We start from the raw sequence: 26,422 nt of genomic DNA, 5'->3' as shown, positions 1-26,422 counted from the left end.
TTTGTATCTGTTTCTAAGAGAGGAACGCACAGAATGCATGGGTAGACACAGGGAAACCTAGAAATAATTTTAGATAGATAAGATGTTCAGTGAAAAATTGTCATTGTTTGGGCATCAGGACCATTTCAGTGTTGGAACAAATAATATAGAAAAAATTATACTCTTGATATTAAGAAAATTTTGTTATCCCTTTTTAAAAGGAGAATGATGGACTGGGGTAGAGAAGAAGAGCAAAGAGTGGCTGGCCTTTGTGTTTGTAATTTTGGAAACAGCTGAGAAGGGCTTTGGTTGGGGTGCTGAAATCTGGCAGTGACTCTCTCTCTCTCTCTCACACACACACACATACACTCACTCACTGAAGGGAAGGAACAATGCATCAAAAATGCCCTGACATTACAGGTGAATCATGCTAACTCATGTCTGAAGTTAGGTTGATTAGGCCTGTTCCCAACATAAGCCTTGTCTCTTAGTGTAGCATGACTATCTCCCTTTGGTGTTGACCAGCCTCCAAACGTTCAGGTCATGAGCAGAAGGGGTTACCAAGTTCCACGTAAGGATCAGAAGGCCTGGGACGCTTACTGGGTGCATGACAAGAAGGCTGCATACATGCAACTTCGTCTAGCGTATGTGGATGGAAGCAGCACGTAAAGATATTCTGTCTGTATTTCAGCTATAGAACTTCCCCAAAATGCAATAAGGGCCACCAGTTTGGAAGGCTTTAAAGGGAATTGGGGAAAGTCATGGAGGAGAAATGGCTTCCAGTTCTGATGGTTATATGCCAACTCCAGTTAGAGGCAGTATGCCTATGGTCTAGGGAGTCGCTAGGGAAGTTGAGCAGGAAGGTGCTGTTGCAGTCATGTCCTGCATGTGGGCTTCCCCGTGGGCAGCTGCTCGGCTGTGTGAACACAATGCTGGACTCTTGGTCTAAGTCAGCATGGTTCTTGTGTTCCAAGGTTGACTGGTGCTGCTTGCACCTTCGAATTCCTAAGGGGAATTACACCTAGCATTTGAGGGTCCAATTTGATGGAGCTCCTTCATGGTGCAAGACTACTTAGAGTGAAAAATGAGATTTAGTTGCATTCCCTGTTGCACATGACTCCTTCAATGGAGCTTACAATTGTCACAACTAATACAATGCAAGCACAACATTGATGTATGTTCTATAACAGCATGCAGCCAGAGCTTTTCAGAACAGTAAAGTTCTAAAGTGGCAAGCAGTCCTACTTTACAGAGGATAGTCCTCTATTTGAAGACAACTTACGGAGAGTCCTAAGGTATTACATGATAATTGTTGTAAGTTGCACTGAAAGACCAATCATGGACTATGATTTACAGCTTATAAATTGAAGTAAAAAAACAAACAAGGTAGGAGGAAATGGTGCAGGCGATGACTGTTCCTCCTCAAAGACATAAATTATTATAAAATTAATTTTCTAAACCACCACTTTTCTATAAAAGGCTCTCGGGGTGGTTTACAAAATATATTAATTCAATATAAAAGACAGAATAAAATACAATATAGAACAAGGTACAAGAGTTCAAAACAAGATCAAAACAGCTACCTGAAGTAATAAACACAACAATTCACAGAATTTATAAAATTTATAAAATAACAGCAATACAAAAGTATTAAAATTAGACAATTCATTATCATCACATAGCCTACAATTAAAACTAGCCAACAGCCAGAGTCTCAGGCCCAACCAGGCATCAAATGGGCATCAGTGCCCTTTGGCCACCGCCCAGGGCAGAAAGTCTCTGGGGAAATAGGCCAGTGTGATGAGAGCGGCTGTCTCCAGAATAGCTGCCCACGAACGTCCACAGCTGGTGTGCTGCTCCGCGGCTCTCCCCTCACTCTCCCTGCACTCTGCCAGGTCCGTCCCTGCCTCCAGCTGACCTGGGGCTGCATCTCGAGGGTCCCTTTGGCCAGCTGGTGCTAGATAGTAGAATTTTGTACTTGGCCACTGTGTATAAAAATGCTGTCTCCAAAAACTCCTGTAGCTAAAATTGTGAGGAACACTTGTCGATTCCACAACAGCAAATGCTCAATGTTTTATTTTTATTACCATAATTGTCAATCTGCTCTCATAAAAATAACATCAATGAGGAATTGCTCTGATGGCAAAAGAGGAAGTCAGTAACAGGCCCCCAATGCCTTGCAAATAGAAACTGATTAATTAAAGGACAACTCTAGAAAACCATAGTCATGAGTGAAAAGAAAGGGGCAAAAGAAAGAGACAAAGTAGAAAGCAGCCCGTCTTTGTTCGCAAATGTAACAATAACAAAGACTATTAAAAAGGGAGACCAGAAGAGAGAGAGAAGGAAGAATACAAAGTAAAATATTTATTTATTTATTTAGAGCATTTTACAAAGTAAAATATATCCGTACAAAACAATCATTTACAGCATCCTTAATTTACAAAAAGAAACAAGAGAAATGAGAGAAATCTTACATTTCAATTTCAAATACATACATTAATATAAGCAAATTAATATAAGCATCCATATGAGATGGTTGTAGGATACACTCAAATGTAGCAAGTGAGGTAAGAAATCCAAGGATATCTGAAGCTGTTTCTTCTGCCTCCCTTGCCTGAACACCACTTTTCCAGTCTGCAATGGTCAGGCTGGCACTGCAGCCTGGTGTGTTTTTAGACAAACAATGGCCACAACTCAGGCATGAGAAAGGAAGGTAACATGGAAAACTCTGACATCAATGATGTCTAAATTCTTTCTGAATATCAAGTGAAATGTGTGAGTCCAAGAATCTCAAATATGCACGTTGTATTCTGTTCTTTACTGGATTATTAAGAATACACATAGACTTTTACCCACCATGTTCCATTAGGAAGCCCAAGGCATGGCATGAGGTGAAGTGCATGGGTGTAGGAAAGGATACTGTAAGAAAAGACATTTATGAACTGTTCCCATTTTCCATTCTTTCCTTCTGGAAACACATCTTTAACTTACTTAAGTAAGACATCCAAAAAAGAGAAGTAAATGTCATATTTTTATGTTTTATTGTCATGTAAAAATTGAACTACAAGCAGTCTAAGATGAAAAACACTACATAGCTGAAAAACATACCCAGTCGGGCCACTTCACAGCAGCAAACTGAGCCTTAATTCATCCATTATTTACTGGAAAATTGTACACATATCACTTATGTTTTCTGTAAAGAACCTCCACAATTGTGAGTGTGATGAACATGGACTAAATTTAATTAAATCTAAGTTTAAGCCAAAAACACATAGGATTTCTTTTATATGCTACATATAAATTTGAACATAGTAATCAGAAATGGTAACAAAAATCACCTTTTTTTGACTTAATGCTTTCTGTAATTTAGTGAATTGTTCCACACTGCCTGAACAAGTCTCAGGTTACCTTTCCCACAAGAGCAACTGGTATAGCTAGAATGTAAATCATCAAGCAACATAGCACAGTACCAAATATTGTGATTATATTTGCACTTGCTGTTCTCCTGATGCTAGATATTTTCAGACACTTATTGGTAAGTATTCATGCATGAATTTGCCCTCAGACCTTGTCTCAGTTTAGTAAGCTGAAAAAGACGCTGTATCTACCTTTCTCTTTGGCCTTCTTAATCTTCATCACTGGATGCGTATCGATCTACATAACTGAAAACGGGAAACTTAATGGGCAGCTCTCCCCATCTACTGAAGATTTTGTTTGAAGTACTTTTGCTGTTTTTGAATACAACCACGAAATTTTTTATTTTTAAGCAGGGTAGATCCAAGCCTCGGTGTACCATCATATTTCCCCAAGTCTGAAAATAAAAGATATGTCTATAAGCAAAGTGACTTCTCAGTAATACGTTGTTAAGTATGTACTTTTAAGTATAAAAATACTCAAATTAACTAAACAATAGTGGACACTTACTTGTCTACAGTCTTTGCAGATGATTTCCCCATTTGCCTGATAATCGGCTTCTTTTGCTTGCAGGGTCTTGTTTTCTCTTACTATATAAAGGTTCCTGAAAGGTTTTAGAAAGAAACATTGGTTTTAATAAGTGAACAGGAAATTACAACCTGCTGAATTTCTGGTCTTCTCATAGGCATGAAAGAATCCAAAAGAGAAAAAATTCCACCTTTGGCAGCAGGTAATCAGGGCCAAAAAGTTCCTCAGGTTACAAGATCTTTTCCATTCTGGGGACAGGCTTGGGCCCATTTCAACAAGCTAGCCTAGAAATCCTCTCCCTTCTGTCAGGTAAGATCACACGGGCAATTCTTAGTTGTGTAGTACTCAATGTGGAATACTTTACTGCAGAGATGGGCAGTCTTTGGGCTTGATGGAGCTACCTAGCCGTTTACAAGAACCGTACGTTTCACTAACCAAATGCAGCTGCAAAATAGTGAGGAGGTGGGAGATAAAGTTAATTCACTATTGCACCTCATAAGACATATATTGTACATGGATACAAACCTGTATCTCCTTCCCTGCTCTTTCCCATTTATATTTTATGCAGACAGCCATTTTCTGGAGGGATGGTAATTTGGATTCCAGATAAACCCAAGACTGGAAACAGACTTTGACCCTGGAGGTGGGAATTCCTGCTCCGATCCCCACTCCTGCTAACTGCAGCCAACACAACAAGATGCAATTGGCTATCTCCCCGTTCCTCAGGCAGGAAAGAGAGCGGGGCTGTCAGTATATGGGAGGACTTAACTTTCCTTTCACAGCTGATTCATTATTTTCATTAAATTCTCATTCTCCTCTATCTTTCTTTTCCTATTAAAATGAATAAAGGTGGAGTGGAAGAAAGTGGACTGTATCCTCGAAGATATAAAGCCTTGGCAACCATACAGGCAGTAAACTGGGTGATATGTAACTTACTCAAATTCCTTTTTCACATTGATATGATGCATGTCATCAATAACCTGAATGTCTTCTCCAGAACATGTTTGCTTCATACAGTTTTTGCAGAGGAATGTAACCAAGGATGGATTTTCCTTGTATGTTTTACACTGTTGTTTCTTAGCTTTCATTTTTAACTCCATTATACTTTGCAATTGGAAGCTTTTAATCTAACAGTGAAACAAGCACACAAAAAGTCATCATTTGCCAAAGATGCAAAAAAGACAGACTGATTATTGAGGTTCATTTTGAGAATCTGATACAAGAGACATTTTCAAACCACACTTTTTCCCCCTGACTATTGACTACTTGACCAGAATACTGAAAATCTACTTTATGTTAGTTTGTTTTGTACACCTTTGTTTTTAGTTGTAAGTTTGTCATTTGCCATTGTAACAGCTCTTCCTTTCCCTTGCCCGTACCTTCATAGTATGCAGCACAGGCATACTAAATATTTCCAAATTAACAAGTATTGTTACAATACAATTATTTTAACTCATTTCTAAAAATATGAGAATACACCGTTCCACTCTTTTTTCCAGGGCCAAACTAGCTGCAATAGAGGCACCTTCTTTTGTTATTCATTTGTCTGGTCTCTTTATATTTGTGCGCAATTGGGTGCCTGCAGCACTAGTAGACTCCTAATTCCCATCAGGCCCAGACAGATTGTTAATGGTCTGGACAATGGGCGATGTGGTCTAACAACTGAAGGATCACAGGTTTCCCACACTAGAAAGCAGGGAGAGAAGGCTTTCCTGTAGTCCTTTCCAGCTTATCAGTTATACACCTGTTTTGCAGATGGAAATCTCTGGTCTGGTCAAGAGAGATTTGAACTAGAGATTTCCTTATTCACATTCTTAGTCACTGCTAACATGAGTATTACACTCCCACTTCTAGTTTGGCACTATGAAAATAATCCTTATTTATTTATTTATTTATTTTTGGATTTATATTCTGCCTTTTTCCTACAAAGGGCTCAAGGCAGCTTACATCTCCTCCTCCATCTTATCCCCACAACAACAGCCCTGTTGGGCTGAGAGGCTGTGACTGGCCCAAAGTCACCCAGTTGGCCCCATGGCCGAGTGGGGACTAGAATCCAGGTCGTCAGAGTCCCAGTCCCATGCTCTTAACCACTACGCCACACTGGCTCTCAATCTGACCCTTAAACAGTTAGGACTCCACTTTCCTACAAGTTAATTTTCTTACACGTAAGGCAGCTGCATCTTGCTGTGTCAAGCAATACACGATAGGATCCTTCTAGGAAGTGGAACAAATGCCTTCAGTATGGAAGCTCAGCTGCTTTCTAAACACTTTTCACGTGAATTCTTTGCATATCTATTCGATGCCATGAGCACATAGGTATTTTCATTAGCAAACCAAAGAAAGGAAAGCAAAACCACTCTATAGAAGGAAGAGGAAAGTTCTGCTTCACACACTAGGACAGCGCTCTCTTTTGGCTTTGGAGGAAGAGCTGTAGCAGCCGACACATGGTCTGCCCTGTCAAGGATCTACTCATCACAAAGCAAGCAGAGGGGCAAATCTGAGACTCGGAATATACCACATATTGGTAAATGATAAAATTAAGTCACGTATTGCTCTTTTAAGAATCAAAGAGGCTCTAACAAAGGTCCAGGTTTTACCTTATGCAAATAGTCTTCTTGGGACATATTCTGGACACGCTTAATTGCTTTGTGCATCATTTTCTCACGGTAGATATTGACATTTTCTCGTTCAATAGCTTTTGACCCACTTGATGCCACGAGTACATAGGTACTTTCCTCTGCTCGAGCTCTGCCACGAGCCTGGAACAGACAGGACCCAAAACAGGAGGTAAGAATACAGAAGGCTGATTTATACTGAGTCTGCCTCTTAGTCCTTCTAGGCCAGGACTGGTGACACTGACTGACGCCTCTCTCCAGACCCAAAACAGGAGGTAAGAATACGGAAGGCTGATTTATACTGAGTCAGCCTCTTAGTCCTTCTAGGCCAGGACTGGTGACATTGACTGAAGCCTCTCTCCAGTGTTTCAGGGAGCTTGCTTTCTGAGCCCTATGTGGGGTAGCTGGAGCTTAGGTAAAAAATCTGAATGCAAAGCTAGTGCTCCAACACTGGGCTATGTTCCCTCTTACAGAGACAGGTGCAAACAAGATACAGCAGTTCTGTCTTTCTGCCATTGAGAGGAGCCATGTTAAATCATGGTATGTATCTTGTTTCTAGCAAGGATGGCCAGATGGTTCCCAGAAGCTAATAAAGAAACATGTTTCAAAGTATAATAATTCTGAACAAGGAGCATTTGTTTAACTAGTATGGTTAAACTTTTGAAATTTGTTTCTAAGTTTTCATTGCATTCAAGTAGCAGCTGGGAAGGAGGAAGAATGCAGGCCATTTCCTCTTGTGCCAGTTTCCCAATGACAATAATGCCTCTCACCAGAGCTGCTTTTGCCACCATTAACATAGAAGCCATGCCTATCTTTATGAATATCAATTCAGATATTATGTACCTGTGGGATGACACCATGGTGGCAAACATGGCATCTGTCAGTACAAATGGGTGGGGGCAGCTTTGCATACTCCCTATCCTATTCTGCATTTTTTATTGATATGTGCAAAAGAATGGCTTTTGGATACTTGCAAGGACTACATAATACAGCTTCCATATAGCCTGAAGTACCTGATCCTGCCTAATCTTGGAAGCTAATCAGGGTCAGGCCAGGTTGAAATCTGGATGGGTGACTTGAATCCGGCATTGAGCAGGCAATTGGACATGATGGCCTGTTAGGCCCCTTCCAACTATATGGTTCTCTGATTTTAATAGCTTCCATATAGCCTGAAGTGCCTGATCCTGCCTAATCTTGGTATCTAAGCAGGGTCAGGCCTAGTTAGAATCTGGATGGGTGACTTGAGCATATGATTCTATGATTATTGTTGTAAAGCACCCAGAGACCTTCAGCAATGAGTGGTTTAGAAATGTAATAATAATAAAAACAATTTGAAGGCCATCTTCTCTAATCAACACATTTTGACATGCACATGGTGAGCATGTCGTGAGTGGAGCCGGCTGGAGCTGGGGGTCAGACTAGATGGCCTGGGAGACCCCTTCTGACTCACTCTGTTTCTATGTTTCTATAATCCAGCCATTCTCACTTCTAAGTAGACACAAACAAGCTGAAGTTCTGTATTCTGCTTCTTTTCAGTGTTCTCCTGAGTAGGAATCAAGAGGAGTTGGCAGGAAACTGAAGAGAGTTTAAATTTGGATGCTTTTCTGTGTGGCCTTCAGGATATTAATATGGTCATTGCAACATGCCCTTTCCATGCTGAATTTTAAATGCTCTCAGAACCTGTTGTGGATTTCAATTTCTTAATTTTCTGTGTGGCTTTAAGACTATTATCATTAATTATTAGCATTCTTTTGTGGGGCTATATGAATTCTTCCTCCCCCACCCCTGAACACTCACACTCTTTCACAAGAGTCCATTTCTTTTTATGTGGTATCAGTCACTGGCTGCTGGGAATTCAAAAGACTGCTCTTTTGGCCCACTTCTGGTGACTCTGTCCCACCACCAGCCTCAGTGGGCACCAGCAGCCACTGGCAAATGGATCAACTCGCTTGCTGCACACACAGTGATGCTGTGCTAAAATGGGAGCATACAGTTTGGTGTGCCTTCACAGTTAAGTCTATCACTCCTTTTAATAGCAGATTCAGCTGCAAAGTGCCAATAACAGTGCAATCAAAATGAGGCTGCTGGTATAGAAGAAAAAAGAAGGGGATCCTTTACAGAAGTACAGATGTGCAAAATGGCCTTGATGGTAAAAAGGGGTGAGGGGAGCCCCAAACCAAAAAGTTAGCCAATAGAGACTGTGCATGTTTAGTGGCAACAAAGCTGTGAGTGTCTTGCAGGAGAAAAAGGGAAAAACCAGAGTGGGAAGAGAAACGGTCAACCCATGTCCTGCTACAAGATACACCGTCTGGCTAAACAGCACACGGAAAAGAAGCATTCTGTGCTTCATTCATCTGTTCTAGGTTCCACTTGTCCTGCCTATTAACCAATTTTTAATAACTGAAAGCATTTCACCATGTTGCCTATATAATCACAAAACAGAACTCTGAAAATCTGAGTGTTCAAATGGACACACCTGTATCATAGCTGTTTCATTGGTAATGAGACCATAGCGTATAACAATGTTACACTCCGGAATATCCAGGCCTTCTTCTGCAACAGTAGTAGCAATAAGTAGATTGATTTTTCCAGTCCGGAATTTTTCAATGACTTCTCTTTGTTCATTCTGTAGAAACAGATTGTCAACAAAATTATGAAATTTTCACAGAATGACAATGCCTTCACTGTCCATAGAGAAAAGGGATGATTCCTTTGATTTCAGTTAAATTTATCCTATTTAAATACCTAATGTTATTTCTGAACCAATGTACAAAGGAACTCTATTTTCAATTAACTTATAGCCAGGGCAACATTTCTGGAAATTTTGAACAGTAAAGATTAACACACTTCCAAGAGGACAGTCTAACCTGGTGGGGATGGAGAACTACATTCCCTGTTCAGAAACACAAAAGTCCCTTTCCTTCCCCGCCATACACATACAAATGGAAATTCGCCTCAAGGAGATATAGAAATAGAAAAAATATGTACTGCTTGCTGCTGCTGAAATATATGTTGTTTAATACATACAGCAAGTAAATAATAACAAAAACATATGCTGTGTGCAATCAACTGACCAAGAGTAGGCAACTTAGAATCCTCCAGATAGTCAGAAATTATGAAAACCAAACTATTAGCCATGTTGACCATGGAGATGGGACTTGTAGTCCAAAATATCTGGAGGGCATCAAGTAGTAGGCTTACTGGAACATCCTAGCTCTGAAAGTTGGATAAAAATAACTTGTAGTATTACTGCAGACCATATGGGAACTCACAAATCATCATGCAGTAAGATACTATTTTGGCATTTTTAATTTTATATTCACCCATCTCTATCTGGTAGTGCACAACTGAAATGGAAATAATCTCTAGTCTGATGACATTTACAAGAAGGAAGCCACATTTCTACTTAAGCTAGTAACCCCCCCCCCCCCATTTCTCTTTCTTGGCCATTGTCCTTAGGAACATTTTCTGGGCTCTTAGAAAAATCCTGGGAGAGAAATCTGAACCTCTGTTTCACTGTGTGATGATGTCCTTTCCTCTTTAAGGAAGCCTGAAATAGGACCTTAACTCTGTGAGTGACAGTGTAAGTTCACACTCCAAAATGAATGAGAGGGGAGCTCTTCTATTATGCAGGATGCCAATATTGCATTGCTTAGCACCTTCTTACTCCTTTACTGAGGACACAGCTGGAAAACAGGTACAAGATGAGCTCAGACCTGGACATATAAGCAAAGGACCCAGCATAAGTCTGTATATATGTAATTTCTGTCTTTGTAATGCACCAGAATAGACCTGTTCTCAGGAGAAAAAAGTGAAATTTGAGATATTAAAGAATGCCACTTTTAGTGCCCATTAACATAATTTCTGGAGATCTGTTCAAGTACTTCGCCACTACCTCAAATGGCAAAGATGAGAGATGGTTAAAATTTCTGTTCCAAATCACTGGTTATATGTTCTCTTCAGAACAAATTTATGAACAAAATCTGATAATACATGTTAATGTATGTTTTTACCTGAGTCATGGGCTTAAATTCACTGCTATGTCCAGCACCGATAAGGTAGTGAGCCTTCACTCCAATTTCCTCAAATTTGGCTATTTCTTTAATCCACTGACACAGGGCAAATGCACTTTGCCGAGTCTTTGTGAAAATGATTCCTCTTGTTTCAGGTGTTTTCGTAAACTCATCCATCAGTGTTGAGCGCAACTTTGCCAAGTTGTTGTTTTCATATTGTACATTAGTAGCCAACTTCTGCAGTTCCTTCTTGTTGGCTATTAAAACAATAGATGCCAATGAACAAAATGTCACCATTTAAGCGGAAGCCTTAAATGAATTGCTGAGCACAAACACCATCATTTGCTATAGAATCCCATGAGCTAGCTTCCATCACAGAATGAAGACAAAATGGCACAAAAACTGAGTAATGATTGCTAAAAAAAGAGGAGGACGAGGAGGAGGAGGGCAAAATAATAAGAGACTAGACAGTAAAGAGACTAGCCGTGGAATCCTGTGCATGTTTCCTCAAAAAAAAAAAAGTCCCAAAGAATACAAGTCCTGTTTGTGCAGGTTTACAATCTGAACATAAAATGTGTAAACAAAACTGGTGTGCAAAAACTCTTAGTAAAGATCACTACTTTTGGGCATACAGGGCTGGGTCATGCTAAACCATGGTTCTGTGTGACATGCACTCAGATTTGTTTGAGAAGTCCAGCCTGCTCACCATCCTGGGAAGAGTCTGCTGCTAAAGTGTGATAGATACCAACCATGGGCACAGAGCCAGAGATCCTACAAATACACTATTTTGTTACTTTGCATTCCTTTGACAGATGTCAAAGATGAGTGGCCAGGTGAATATGCAGACCTTTATGAAGCTTGAAAGCATTCCTTAGCAAAACAAAGGTTGATGGATAGGACAGACACTAAGTCTGGTGTTCATTTCTGAATTGAAGCTCCCCTTTTTATTGCTAGATGAATCTGCAGACATCTACAAACCGTAATGGGATGCAGCAGACTAGCCATGTGTGTGCACTTGGTGTATACTTTGGGGAAAAGGTGGCTGTGTTTCTTCTTAATGCATCTTTTAACTAATTTCCCTTTTTAAATACAGAAGGGACAATTCAAAATAACTGCTGATATTAAAGAAATTAATCCTAAAGATATATTTGTAAAACATATGCAATATAGAATTAGCTGTAATTTTCAGATGACATTTCTGAATGCCCCACTGTGATGACCTGACTATAATAAATGGATAGATTTTGGCCCTTGCTTGCACTTGTATACAGACTTGTAGAAATGTATGAACAAATTCCAAATGTCCCATACCTACCATAAAATAAATCTATAAGAAATGTATCTGTTTCATCTGGTTTTGGTGCCATGGGTATATCCTCACTGTCCTCATTCACTGCCACCTTCTTACTCTTCTCTTCTTTATAAAAGTTGTTGAGATGGTTATATGCATCAGCCATTCGAATTGTGTCATTGATTAGCAAGGCATCATTGTATTTCTTCAAATGTTCCGCACAGACACGCGCCTTGCGATTTCCTTCTTTAGCAGCTAGGAGGGGAAAAGATTTACTCACAAAACTGATACACAGATGTCTGAGGATTTGGATAGTCAAATTGGCAATGCTTTATGAATTCTTAAACATAAAAGTTACCTTTCTTCTCCTCTTGAACTGCCCACTGTTCGTAAGGCTGAGATCCAAAATCAGCATTTGGGTTGAACTTGCAATAAGCCTGGATCTCTGTTATTATGTTTATGAGTTTCTCTTTAAAAGGATCCTAAAAAAGGAAAATATAGGCAATTCCTTAAAGAGAAGCTGGATATTTTGCCAGCATCAACAAGGGACAGAATTCCTGTAGTTTAATATCCTTTGGAGAAAATTGCTAAAAGCAAGAATTTTCTGCCCTCAAAATTAGTAAAGTGCTCCTTTGCTTCACAACATACTAATCAAAAGCAATATGGATCTACAGTTTATGCAGTTAATAAGGAAGTAAGTAAAATGAAGGATACTTAGCAGATCAGGGGTTGGTAGCTTAAGGTCCCAGAGGCAAATCTGGCCCCTGAGGGATTAAAACAGGTACCCAAGTTGCCAGACTTTGGCAACAAGAACTAGTAGATGACTGCTCTGTTTGCGGGAGGGAGGGGGGTAGAGCTCCTACTAACTTTTCATTTGTTCCTTGAAGGCCTCTATGTAAATTTTACAAAACAAAATAGTATGTAATTCCCTAGCTGACATTTTGCAGTTCTGCTTGCCATGGACAAAGAACTGGAGCTCAGGATTCAGACCTCTAGCAAGGAAAGGCAGTGCACATTGGAAGGGGGAAGTTAGCTGCCCTCCAAATCCTTTTACTCTTCCTATAAAACATCACGGGGTTCAGAACAAGTCCTCATGCAATGCGGAGCTACCCTGCTCCTGGACATGCACAGAATTACAAGAGTTAATTTAGTTCATTACATTTATTCATCACTTCATATACCTGAAGGTGGTCCCGAAGGAATTTAGAAAATAGTAATTTAAAATGAAGAAAACTCCAAATGTAGTAAGAAATAATTAAAACCATTCATATTTATGAAAGTATCCATCTAAAAGATTATCTAGAGAAACAAAAATACCCCTCTTCTAGCACAAGAAGAAATATCTAAAATAGCCACCAGAACAGGATCAGTAAACTATTCAAATGACCAGGCCTCCCTAGGCCTGCTGGATACTTCGAAATAAAAAGCAGAAGGCAGGTTGCTGTACCTTGCAATAATGAGTCACTTGAAGCAGCTAGGATACCGTTGTGCCAGGAACACCAGAACCAGCCTGGCCCTTCACAGGAAACAGAGGCCCTGCTGCACCTCACGTTGCTGCAGCCCAGCAGCCCAGCTGCCTTTTACCCCTGTTACTTGCAGCCACCATGACCAACGGAGAGGACTGTGGCAAGATGAAGTTTCTATGCTGAATGAGTAGCCAGGCGGGGGGGTGTCTGGCCAGTTCCAAAATATTTTGTAGATGTGGGCAGGACTGAGAAACTGGCTTCCTCACAGATAGCAGAAACTCGTCTGTATCTTGCGGCCACTCCAAACCAAATAGAGCTGCCAGGCTGCTGATGGGGACTGGGCGTTATGTTCACATGACTCCAGTCCTCCGTCAGCTTCACTGGCTTCCCATTGAAGTCCGGGCCCAATTCAAGGTGTTGGTGATGACCTATAAAGCCCTAAACGGCTTGGGTCCTGGCTACCTGAAGGAGCGCTTGTGTCCATATATGCCCGCCCGCCCGCCCCTTGAGATCAGCGGGAGAGGCCCTTCTCCGGGAACCCTCCGTGAAGGAAATTAGGAGGGTAAGTACTCGGAGGAGGGCTTTCTCTGAGGTAGCGCCCAATCTATGGAACGGGCTCCCCAGAGAGGTCCACCTGGCGCCATCGTTATTTGTTTTTCGGCGCCAGGCGAAGACCATTTTATTCAAATGTTATTTTAATTGTTAATAGTATTTATTCATTTTATTCTTTGGCCAGGGCGACTTAATTTATACTGTTAATTTATATTATTCTATTGAAGTTTATTTATGGTTGTGAGCCGCCCCGAGGCTTCGGCGAATGGGGCGGCATAGACGGCTCATTCATAAATTAATAAATAAATAACAAAACAAAACAAAACAAAACAAAACAAAACAAAACAAACCATCTGGCTGGACCTGTGATTTGCCCTTCCCTTCCATGGAAGTAGAACTGTGTTTCCATCTGCCCCCTTGCACAGTAGCCATGAGTCCCTGCAGAGGTTGCAGCCTGGCAGGGGAGGGATCTAAAAAAATTCCCATATGCAAGAAGCAGAATCATACCTGGGGTTTCCATTCTGCAGTTGTCCATGAACACGTCATACCAGTGTTTCGGACTGCTGCGAATCCAAAGAGTGAACAAGAGAGAAGCCTCAGCCGCTCTGGGCTGAACCCAAGCTTGTGCTCAACAGAGTTCTGCTAGCACTAGAGGAAGGGAATCGTGTGGCCATGTCCCCACTGCCCCTTCCTCATGCAGCTGCCAGCATTACATCCCATGCGGCTTCACAGAGTTAGCGGCTCTCTGGAGAAGCATGGGAAATGTTCCTGGAGGCTGAAGGGGGAACTGGAGCAGACTGCCGTCCCACAACCTTCCTCCAGCAACGAGTTTCCCCTGGATCCTGTTTTCCTCTGTGATAGAAGGAGGCCGGTCTGCAGAGGAGGTATTGCCAATGTTCCACCCCACCCACCTAATATCTATTCATCTTCTTGTATCTTATATTGGCCTCTAGGGGCTCTTATTTCAAAAGACTCAAAGCAGTCATACATATTTATGGTGAGAAAGGTATCAACAATAAAAATCCATACCTGCCCTTTCTCCTCTGCAGTCTCAAACTTCCTAGAGGGATCTTTCACTTGATTATTCAGTTGGAAGTCATGCTCATTAACTGTCATAATCCCAGCTGCATCAAGATTGGCACATATCTGGAAGAAAAGGGGTTATATTACAGCTATAACACATGCATTTGGTTAATAATGCTGCCTAAACCAGTTATATAATTCCCAGGAAATTAAATCTTAACACATACTTTCTAATTAAGCTTTCATTACCTCAGATTATTAATAAGGGTGACCGACCATGAAGAAATGCGTGCCTGGGTTTGTTTTGTTTTTTTGGCTTCAGTAACAAAATTCTGCCCAATCCATAATATAGATTTACAACTGTCTGCAGTTCAGCTACTTCAAATGATTTGTTTCCTCATCCCCAGATGGCCTTTCAAAATCCCTCCCATCTTTGCCTTTGCAAGCTGGCAAATTAATGTTGCTGTTTTTTAGAATAAAAACACAAAAATTTAAAAAATTGAAATAAAAAACAAGGAAACAGGCAGATCCAGAGTTGTGCTTCTGTGATTGCGATAGCATTTTCTGATTGCAGGAGGAGTTGAAATCCAGCAGCGGCTTGTGCTGAAGAAAATTAGGAAGAGGAGGTCATTTCCCCCCTCATTTTCCTCCTAACCTGGACCCCAGCCCCGTGTCTAGTTCCTGGTCAACCCAAGAGCAGGGGAGAACTTTTGGATAGGATGGGCTTGGATTCACAGCCACACCCACTCTTCAGACTGCATGGGGCATCCTAAGGATCTCCATCCTGCAACAGGGATGTCTTGCTTGGGTTCCTGAATGCCCATGACCTCATCCCAATCCCTGACTTGGTCCCTGACTTTGGTCCCTCACCTCATCATTCTCCAGTTCACGTGTGGTGGGCAGACCAGGCAGCAGATTCGAAGTCATTGTCAGAGCTTTGCCTGGACACCAGAATCCCTTTCGCCTACGGCCTACTCAACAAGGTATAATCCTCTTGCAGCCACTGTGCGGGTCTCAACACAAGGCATTCATTCTGAGCTTGAGATCCTTCACAAAGGAAGCTGGTAGGTCCCTTTACATCACGCTGTCACCTTCCAGGGCCTCTCCAAGGTTTGGCAGCCATTTTCATTACTTTTTTTCAGAATGTGAATAAGGTAATAATTTTTGAAGGGATCACAAACTGGAATGAAGGTTCATATAATTCACCAATTGTGCTACAGTGCAGCACCACCTTGTGGCAATTTAGTAGCACAAATCTAGGAAGCCAGAGAAAACAGAAAAACCGCCATGCAGATGATGCCCCAATGCTGCTATTTGGGGGTTTCGAAATTTGTCCAATTGAACCACTTCCAGAATATAGTCTATAGTTCTCGCCACAAACTCCATTTCACACATTTTCAGCAAAGCAAAATCCTCCCAGAGCATTCATCAAGGCTCCTCACTTTTCGGTGCTCTGAAGAGCCCTCTCACATGCAGGGAATGATCAAGCAAATGAACCTGCCTTACACCGAGCCAGACCGGGCCTTTGCTTTGACCCACTACTGTGACTTCAATTGGAAGCAGCTCTCCAGGATCTCAGGCAGGGAGTCTTTCCTGACAGACTTGGAGTTAGCAGAAACTGAACTCAGCTCCTAATGCAACCACACACAGCAGGGGCATAAACACTAAAGTGTGGGGCCTGCCCCTGGAGGACATAGGGTTACTGCTGAAAATGCCCCCCCACCCCATTTTCCCTCTTCCCCCTTCAAACCTGACTGTGTGTCGTGGGGAACAGGAATTCGCCTCAGATTAGCTCAGGAATGACCTCAGTCCCCACTGCCCTCAAATTGTGACCATTTCTCCAAAGCTCAAGAAATGGCCTGCTCCTCCTTCCGGGTCTCCAAAGGCCATCCCTCTCTTCTTTCCTCACCTGGAAATCTGTGGCAGGCACAACAGCCTCACATGGAGAAAAGGTGGATATCTGACACCTTCCTCCTACTGGGGCACTGACCAGACCCAATTCTGTTCAGCTTTAGTACACTGGTTGTGCCTGCAGACTATAGCCTGCCACCATACCAGGATGATAATAGGCTGAGTGGGAAGTTCAGCAAAGGCATACTATTTATTTTAGCAGTCAGTCTCCATCACACAAGTTACTGCTCATACAAAAAGCCTGGATCCTGTTCAGTTTAATTCTCCTTAAGTTTGGTTTGCCTGGAAATCTGTGGCAGGTGTGGTAAAAACTTTTAGAAACAGCTTCCAAGCAGCTGCTCATTCTTCTCTTCCTTCAAACCACAAATCTGAGGTACATCAGGATCTCAAGCTGAATAGCTAGCATCCCCTCAATACGCACACTTCAAGTTCCCCCCAAGATGTTTCCTTCTGTGCAATATTAGTCATGGATGACTTACTTTCAGAATATGTTCCTCAGCCTTTGATGCGTTTTTTGCATTTCCTACACCAGGTGAAGCTGTGAGCCCCAGAACCTGTGGCTGAGGAATCAGTGGCTTGCCCTCTTTCATTCGCTTCTCATTCTTCCTCTTGACTTTCAAATAGCGGCGCATGATATTGTTATAGACAGCTTCCTTGTGTGTATGATGGCATTCATCAATAACAATCAAGGAGAATACTGGAAGGCATTTATCACAACTTGGTCAGTTCTCCTGTGCACATAATACCACACTAAAACAATCCACTTCATTTTTGTAGCAGGGATTATAAATGGCTGGTTGATGAATCCGTATACATAGGTATCTCAGAATATAGATATATTTGCTGCTTTAAATTATCTAACATCACATTGTAACTAAAGCAATACACTGTACATTGGACTGCCCTTGAAGACAACTTAAGCTGTTCCAAATTCTGCAGTTGGCCTGGCTTGACCTGACCATCTAGAGCTGAAGTGTGCAGATAGATCAACAGATGCTCGGGAATTCAATTCATAGAAACCTTTGCCATCACCTCCAATGGTCACGAATGCTAGGGCTGAAGCTCCAAACATCAGGAGAACTACTTTCTATCCACCCCTGGTGTGCAGATCATTATACTGGTCTAATGCAAAGTGTTGTTCATTTTTAAAGCTCTTTAGGGCCTAAATCAGGCTTGCCCAACCTGATACCTTCCCAACTGTTTTGGACTTCCGCTGCTATCAGCTTAGCCAGCATGGCCAATTAGCAGGAATGAGGGCAGCTGTAGTCCAGAGGATCTGGTGGGTCCCAAGGTAGTCTAGATCTTTGATACCTGAGGATGTGCTTCTCAATGAGCAAATATATATGCTTGCCACAATACTGACTACAAGTTGCTGCTCTTCAGAATACAGTCGAGCCTCTTAAGACCAAACTGCACATACCTCCATTCTGGACTGGGGTTCCACATTAGTTTTCTACTAACAAAAATTCTCCTCACAAGCTCCTAGTGGTAAGCAGGGTCTTTAAGGCAAATAGCTACGGGGGAAGTTTTGGCATGAAACGTGAATGGGGCTCTGATTTAGACTGTAAACAAATTCCAGATCAGGCAACAGTATTTGCTTTTTTCTCTCTCAAAAAACAAATGACCAGGATAAAGATCTAAAAAAAGAAGGAAATGTGAATAACATTAACGTCAAACCCACAAGGAGATATTCATTTATCTGTGTTACATGCCTGATAACTGGACTCCTTCTTCTTCATCTTTGTCTGCATTTTCCAACGCATTCTCAAGAATTTTAGCTGTGCAGATAATGACATCGGAACTTCTGACAACCTCAGGGAATGAGATTTTCAACTGAGATGCGCCACTCAGCCTAGTCACATGGTAGGAATGCTTCAAGTGGGGATAGAATTCTTTCTGGAAATGCTGTTCAACCAATGGTACCTTCAGAACAGTTTCCAACAAAAAATAGATGAGGATAGATTTAATGGGCTTAAGACAAGATCCTTGAAAAGGTATCATCTATACAACAGCATTTAAAAATCTCCTGCTGAGCTCATGGGGTTAGCAGCTCAAACGGCCAGGCAACATGAAAATAAATGGTTTATGGACAGCTGTATACAGAATCTGATCTTTTGGGAATTAGGTTAATACCTGCGATCCTATAATTCCATGCTTCTATGAATCATATAATGAGCAATGGCAGAGTTAGCTCTGGACTGAATGCTCTTTTAGTGCAGGGGACGCTTCTAGGTGTCATGCTGAGTGGAATCTACCTTCAGGGCAGAACAGGATGTACTGGAAGATCTCAGTGTAATATGCAGTAAATCACCACGGTCTCCAAATTCCCAACAGTTAAAAACAACCATTTCATAGGAACTCAGATGTAGATGTTTAGATGCATGTTATCGTGTAATCTGCCCATATGGTCTTATTATAGGCAGACTAAAAGAACAGTAAATATATGCATGTGTGAATAAACTGCCAGTGTATGGCATATAGGAGGTTATTAATTTGACCCTCAAGCCACTATTTTCCATCTGGATCCAGTTGGCGGCTTGGCTCTCTTGCTTGTTCTGCTGCATGGGGCACTAGACTTCCACCCCAAAGTGCTGCTTTTAGGACACCTCTGTTAAAGGGACAGCATACCTTGTTGACAAGCACTATAACTTTCCCGTCTTCTTTTGCATTTCTCTTCTTGTCCAAATGGTCTTTAGCAACATAAACAGCCACTCGGGTCTTGCCACTGCCTGTAGGCAGGCACAGGATAATATTCTTTCCTTCCAGGGCTGGTTTGGCCACCTCCATCTGGTAGTCTCTAAGACACAGCTGGGGTTCAGGTGAAGCTCTTTTGTCTCCATTCCCAAGATCATCTGTAATCGAGAGAAATCAAGATATACAATCCAGGGGGGGAAAGAATGTTACAGGTAGCTCTCAGTAAATGTACATTTCCCCCAAAATCCAGATTTAGCTGGAGACTGGACCTGTACTGCTTATCACTTGTGACCCAAGAGAAACCTTTTCCCCACTGTCTGCCTGGAACAGCGAAGACATGCACGTGTCAGAGGTGGCCCAAGAACAGAATGCTGTTGTCCTTCCCTTCCTCATGTATAAAACCCAACTAGATGGGCAACTGGGTCTTGCTCGGACCCTGGTGATGCAGTATCCTCTACCATGGCCCGAAAATGACAGGATAGCTTAGGGGGGACGGGGGGGACGGGGCTCATGGCACACACACAGTTCTGTTCTCCAATGCTTCACTGGCGTTCCTTGCTCCCCTGCTTGCCAGCATCTGCCAGCTCAGGGGTCTGCCTCAATCTTCCCGACAGAAGGAACGACCCTGGTGTGTGGATGGGAGCACCTGCCCTGTGATTGGCCTTGTGTCACAACTTCCACGGGCTCCTGCAACAGGATACAGACCTGTTGCAGTGCATTTGGCTTCAGCGGGAAATTCCTGCTGGCAGAATAGAGAGCAAGGCAACTCTCCAAGCATGAGTTGTTTGACATTTGCACATTTTCCTCCAAGTTTCTGATTCTCTCTCGGGCCATTAAAAAAGGAGATGATACGCTGACCTTATCCATGTAGTTCCCTTCACCCACCATCATAAAAACCTTGTGTTCCTCACAGAACCACTGCTGTGGGCTCATCAGTAATGGTTTCATTTTTATTTGGTATGCCACTTTGACAGGATTCTGCCCTTTGAGTTTGTCATAAATTATATAAAAGCAGTGCTTTTTTTTCTCATAGAATGCACCAGAACGGAGTTCCAGCACTTTGTTTGACAGATTTTCCAAGTAACTTTTGCAAATTTGATGTTTGGTCCATGTGGATTTGAATCGCCCTGTCGAGCGTAGCAGGTCAGCGGCAAAATCATTAAAATGGTGCATGCAGGCTGCTTGTGTGTTGAATCCGATGCATGCGTACCTCACACTGCTTGTGATGGCGTTGTTCGGCTTGTGGCACTGCTCGGCTTGTGATTGGTCGTGTGGTCACATGCTGAGTGCTTACTGCAGGCGGTGACCATTATGTTTCATTACACAACTGACGTGTGTGGGTGTGTGTACAGTGATTGACTATGTGCGAAAGGTGAATAATTTCATGAGTTCCGGCACCTTTTTTCTTACAAAAAAAGCACTGTATAAAAGGAATCTATTAAATTAAAAAAATGATTCTGAATTGGAACTTGAACTCTTCTGGTGGAGAACCTGTCAACTGTTGGGATCACTTGAGACTTCCTCCTACCCACTGAGCTATACAAGTACTGGATCTACAACAGCAGTCATTTCTTCTCTGTGTTTTCTTGGTGCTGGTAAAAGGACTGTTCGGTCGCTATGTTGAAGTTGCCTAGGAATCCATGGCCCTGCTTGAGGCTGAGGCTAATCCTGGAGTTTGTTGGTGTGAGCTTCTTCCTTCTGCATCACAAGGTTCTTAGCCACTATACTGCATTGGCTGTTTAGAGTTTAAGATTATACCACAGAGGTGTTTTTGCAGCAGGGCTCTGAGTACCTTCAAGACAAGTTCCCAAAATTCTGGGATTCAATAAAACTCAGATGCTTATTATGCTGTCTCCCTCTGCATGGAACATTTCCAATTATTTGACATTGTTCCTCTCTTCTCACTCTTAAACAGCACCTGAAATTAAATCTAAATCTAGATATCAACTATATGCTTTTGGGAATCTGCTGCTGATTGTACTTTATGTTACAATTCCCTAAACGAATTCCATAATATTCAATGGAGCTTATTCTGAGTAATACATAGGATTGCACTTAAGTGCATTTTTATTTTACTATAGGAAAACAACAACACTGATTTGGTATTATTTCTGTGATGAATCTTTTTGTTGCTGTTGTTTTTGTTGAAAGTCTTCTGGCCTGTAGATGGTAGGTCACAAAACAAACAAAACCCTACCAGCAGTATTATTAGTATTAATCCATCCAAGAGAAGGCACCCTGCCTATCTGCAAGCCCGGGATGGCAGACACAATTATTTACAATTTAACATTTTAACATGGGAAAGCACAACATATGCACCCTGCAGCCCAAATTACTGCTTCCCCTTAAATGTTCCATAAACATCCCCTAGGTAACTAGGGCCTTATGAAAACAGCCCATGGAGCAGCTGGCAGTTGTGATGGACTCCATGCCGGGACGAGTGAACAAGCTTCCATCAGCACTCGGGCTTCTGGCCAATGGATGGGTGTTCCCCTTCCCTTCTGAATAAAACCGTATTCGAGAGAAGAAAGGTGGCTCACTTTGGCCCTCTGGCTCTTGTTGGTGAAATCTGCAATAGACCCAAATTTGAAATTCTAACAATCCAACCAGAGGATTCCTCAGCAGGTGACTTCCCCCAAGCTATGTTGACTCCATGGACTGGTTGCTTTTTTAATTTGTAATATTACACACGTTAAGTCCAAGAAGATTACAGAAATTAAAAAATCAATCAGTAATGCACATTTCACCCAAGTGCTAAAGAGTGAAATTATGGATTTTGTGCATTTGCGTGTATTTGTTTGCATACGATCCAGTTCTGTCCATGAGGAGACAATGGAGCAGGTGGTGCCTGACAGTCTGAAACACTGGTGGAATGGAAGCATCCATACATTCCTGATTCTTGTACTTCCAGGGAAGGATGAAAACAGGGAAATGCTCCGTCACCTCATGGATCTTGAACTTCTTTCAGTCCAAGGGCTGAACTCTGGGTTGGATAAGCATTCTAGGACTGCATCCCAGGGATGGACAGCAAAAGCGCTGAACCAAAGGCAAAAGGGTGTCTCAAATATCTTAGCTTAAAATGATCACTGCTGGTTCTTAATCCTTTTAGAATGGGGTGAGGGGAATGCACAACTTCCAGGAATCTAACTGGGGAAAAGGGTCTGGGCATCTGGATATCCACCAAGCAGCATCTATCCCTGGGGAAGAGGTTCTGAAGTCCTGCTTTGTATTGACTTGGAAGGGGGTGAGGTTTGCTGTGGGGAAGCAGAATTTACCCTCTTCCTCTGATCCTGAATTAGCAGTAAACTCAGATAGTCTTTCTCAGATGTTTTGCTCAAGACACCGTGTGAATAGCTCTGACAATTTAATTTCCAGGTGGCACTAGATTTAGTTGTATTTAGGCAGTCAGGTGTTCCCTGCTGCTGCTCTGTTCTTGTTTAAGCCAGCTTTCCCCAACCTAATGCCATCCAGGTGCTTTAGACTACAGTTCTCAAAAATTCTGGAGGGCACCAAGTCGAGGAAGGATGCTATAAGCTTCATGAGAGAAGTACTGCAGAGAAAATAGTAAGCAATATAGTCCCTTAGACAACTATGATGAGCAGGGCTAGATGTTACAGAAGCCACAGGATCAAGTATTATACAAAAGCTGCAAGAATACACCAAAAAGAAAGCGTGGTCGACTGGCTCAAAGAAGGCTTTTGATAATTTGAAGCAGATAGCTTGACAGGAGGAGACTAAGAGCAATACCCTTAAGCTGCCCCAGCAGCTAAAATGCTTTGTGGCATATTCCTAAACATACAACTCAGCTCCACTGAGCTTAATGGGGCTTATTCCTTCATTATCTAAGGACCGCAGCCTCAGTTACAATCTATGGTTCCATCTGACATAGCAAACAGCCAAATCAAAAACACAGCAATATCGATGCCCCAGTAGCAGCGCTATCTGGTCATGCACATGAAGATTTGGTCCCAACAAGTCCAGTGAACATTTGCTTCTAGATCTTATTTCATGCTTACTAGAGTACAATGGAGAAAGTCATACATGAATCATCACTGACGTGGCTATCTGTCCAAAGCTTTCGCTCTTATCACTGACATCTGCACCTAGAAAACTGACATGCAATTCTGGTAGACAAAAAAAATATTTATAGAGGTCTAAATGTGTCACGGCATACAGTTATTTCAGTCTTAGGTTACAGTACTCTCAACTTTGATATATCACAGCAGCCCCCTTTCCCACTCCCCCGAATCTTATTTCCTATAAAACAAGTAAAGGGGAAATTTCAGTTCACACACCTGATGCAGAAGCTACTACCTCATAGTTGAAACAGACAAAGCAAATCAGAAACATTTCCAATGTACCCGCTCTGACATACTTTCTATGCTTCTTGTCCCACTAGAGTTACTGGTTCTCAGTCTTGCCAGATGTCTGGGACACAATTTTGAACATCGTAACTGTATGAACCTTTGCTTATGATACAAGTGTGCAACTGGTAGTCAATGGTGAAGGAACCTGGGAGCTACGGGCAAAAATATTTGAAGGGTTACCAATTGCCCACCACAACCATATGGACAAGGTCTACTGGAGGGGTGAGCAACTTTTGGAGGCTTTTTTGTGCTCTGGCACGGCCCACTGACCCTGCAATACTAGGGTCAGCGGTCCATGCCAGAAACAAAGGAAAATTTAAAATTGCTAGTTCACCACAACATTTCATTAACAAACCACTCTGTAGCACTAGAGCAGATACATTTAACTGGATTCAAAGCTGACTGCAACCCTTTTCACTCTTTGTAGTGGCTTAGATGACAATCCTAAACCCCCTTATTGGGAAGGAAGCCCCATTGAGCACAGTGGGACATACCTCTACATAAACGTACAAAGGACTATCTTCTAAAAAAACTTAAAAAAAAATGAGTAGTAGGTCTATGTGAGTGTAAAACCAGCTCAGCTTCTTCTGTGACCCTTTGCTCCACCGCACTTTCTACAATTTTCTATAGCAAGCAGCGAAGACAAGCAAAACTGATGCCAACAGTAAATTCTTCATGAAGTAGGGAGGGACAGGGATGGTGGTAGAGGACAGTAATGTAGTGGCACACTTTGCCTTCTAATACAGTAAAATATACTGAGTAAAGAATTTGTTTATTTAATTTATATCCTGCTTTTTTTCTATAAGAAACTCAAAACAGCTTACATCATTCTCTTCCTCCTGCTCTCCATCTTATCCCTACAACCCTGTGAGGTAGGTTGGACTGAGAGCCTGTGACTGACCCCATGGCTGAGCAAAGACTAGAAGCCAGGTCACCTGAATCCCAGTCCTACACTCTTAACCTCTACACCGCACTGGATATGAATGGATCCAGGGAGAGATTTTGTCTTTTGGAAATATGGCACCAATTGGGACTAGTTCCTTTCAATGCACACATCCATATAGAAGGCTGGTGTGGGTGGAAAGTCTGAAGCAGGAAATATTTAGAAACATACTAACAGAGCGAGTCAGGAGAGGCCTCCTGGGCCATCTAGTCTGACCCCCGGCTTCAGCCGGCTCTGCTCACGACATGCCTACCATGTGCATGCCTAGCCTATCATTGAACATCCTCACCAATGGGGCCTCAAACATCTCCCGTGGAAGCCCATTCCATACCCTTGGGGTCCTAACTGTCAGGAAGTGCTTCCTGGCATCTAAATTGAACCTTGGTTCCCTGAGCTTTGCTCCGTTGGAGCGCGTCCTGCCTTCCTCTGCAGGGGAGAACAGGTCTCTACCCACCTCCATGTGACATCCCCTCACATACATGTATGTCGCCAACAGATCCCCTCAGAGTCTCCTCTTCTCCAGGCTGAAGAGACCCAGATCCTGCAGTTTCGCCTCATACAGAATCCCCTGCAAACTGGCCACCAACCTTATGACCCTACACTGCACCGACTCTAACCTGGCTATATCCTTCCTGTAATGAGGGGCCCAAAACTGAGCACAATACTCCACTTGTGGGCACATCACAGTCATATAGAGTGGTAGTAATACCTCTCTCGATCTAGAAGCCACACTTCTGGCTATGCAACCAAGGGTGGCGTTCGCCCTCTTGACCACCGCATCACACTGCTGACTCATGTTTAGCCTGCAGTCAACCAGCACACCAAGGTCCCTTTCACAAGTGCTGCTCTCCAGCCACTTGTCCCCTAACCTGTACTTATGACACCTATTCCTATGCCCCAAGTGCAAGACCTTGCACTTATCCACATTGAACGCCATCCTGTTGTCTCCTGCCCACTTCCATAGTCTGTCCAGATCCTTTTGGATCTGGAGTACTTGCTCCTCAGTTGTGGCCACTGCCCAGTTTTAGTATCGTCTGCGAATTTGATCAGCAGACTGTTCACCCCTTCTTCCATGTCAACATGTCATTGATGAAAAGATTAAACAGGATCGGCCCCAGGACAGAGCTCTGGGAGACCCCGCTTGTCACTGGCCGCCATCCCAATGATTCCTCACTAACAGTTACCCTCTGCTTTCAGTCAATCAACCATGTGCTAATCCATCAGACAGTGCTTTGGTCTATCCCAAAACTCCTCAGTTTCTCAACCAGGATATCATGGGGCACTTTGTCAAAGGCCTTGCTGAAATCCAGGTAAACCACATCCACTGCATCCCCTCCATCTAGCCACCTCAAAACCTTGTCATAGAATTCCACAAGATTTGTCTGGTGGGGCCTGTTTTTATGGAAGCCATGTTGTGTGGCTGCCAGTCTCCCTCTCCTATCTAGCATCACTAGATCTTTTGCTATTATGAGCCTTTCCATTGTTTTTCCTACAATGGACGTAAGGCTAACTGGTCTGTAATTCCCCATGTCCTCTCCACTACCCTTTCTGAAAATTGGGACCACTGACGCCACCCTCCAGTCCTCTGGAACTTCACCTGTTCTCAAAAATGGAGGCCAGCAGGCG

At 42.5% G+C, this 26,422-nt stretch overlaps 1 protein-coding gene across 1 annotated transcript in view; it reads right to left on the bottom strand.

Moving 5' to 3' along the window:
- Positions 1-2,997: 2,997 nt before the first annotated feature.
- Positions 2,998-26,422, bottom strand: part of IFIH1 (interferon induced with helicase C domain 1) — a 32,571-nt gene continuing 9,146 nt past the window's right edge. Inside the window, exons 4-15 of the mRNA XM_044418063.1 lie at positions 19,421-19,644; positions 18,505-18,715; positions 17,272-17,489; positions 14,888-15,004; positions 12,199-12,322; positions 11,865-12,095; positions 10,550-10,806; positions 9,013-9,162; positions 6,519-6,680; positions 4,858-5,048; positions 3,904-3,997; positions 2,998-3,790 (exon numbers count right to left, since the gene is read on the bottom strand). Of these exons, the coding sequence (XP_044273998.1) occupies positions 3,605-3,790; positions 3,904-3,997; positions 4,858-5,048; positions 6,519-6,680; positions 9,013-9,162; positions 10,550-10,806; positions 11,865-12,095; positions 12,199-12,322; positions 14,888-15,004; positions 17,272-17,489; positions 18,505-18,715; positions 19,421-19,644 (2,165 nt within the window). The 3' untranslated portion in view covers positions 2,998-3,604. The remainder of the gene's footprint in view (positions 3,791-3,903; positions 3,998-4,857; positions 5,049-6,518; positions 6,681-9,012; positions 9,163-10,549; positions 10,807-11,864; positions 12,096-12,198; positions 12,323-14,887; positions 15,005-17,271; positions 17,490-18,504; positions 18,716-19,420; positions 19,645-26,422) is intronic.

Source organism: Varanus komodoensis, unplaced genomic scaffold (assembly GCF_004798865.1).
Source record: "Varanus komodoensis strain SLA01 unplaced genomic scaffold, ASM479886v1 scaffold9, whole genome shotgun sequence".
Lineage (NCBI taxonomy): Eukaryota > Metazoa > Chordata > Lepidosauria > Squamata > Varanidae > Varanus > Varanus komodoensis.
The sequence above is the reverse complement of the archived record's forward strand: the minus strand, read 5'-3'. Positions and strand labels throughout refer to the sequence as shown.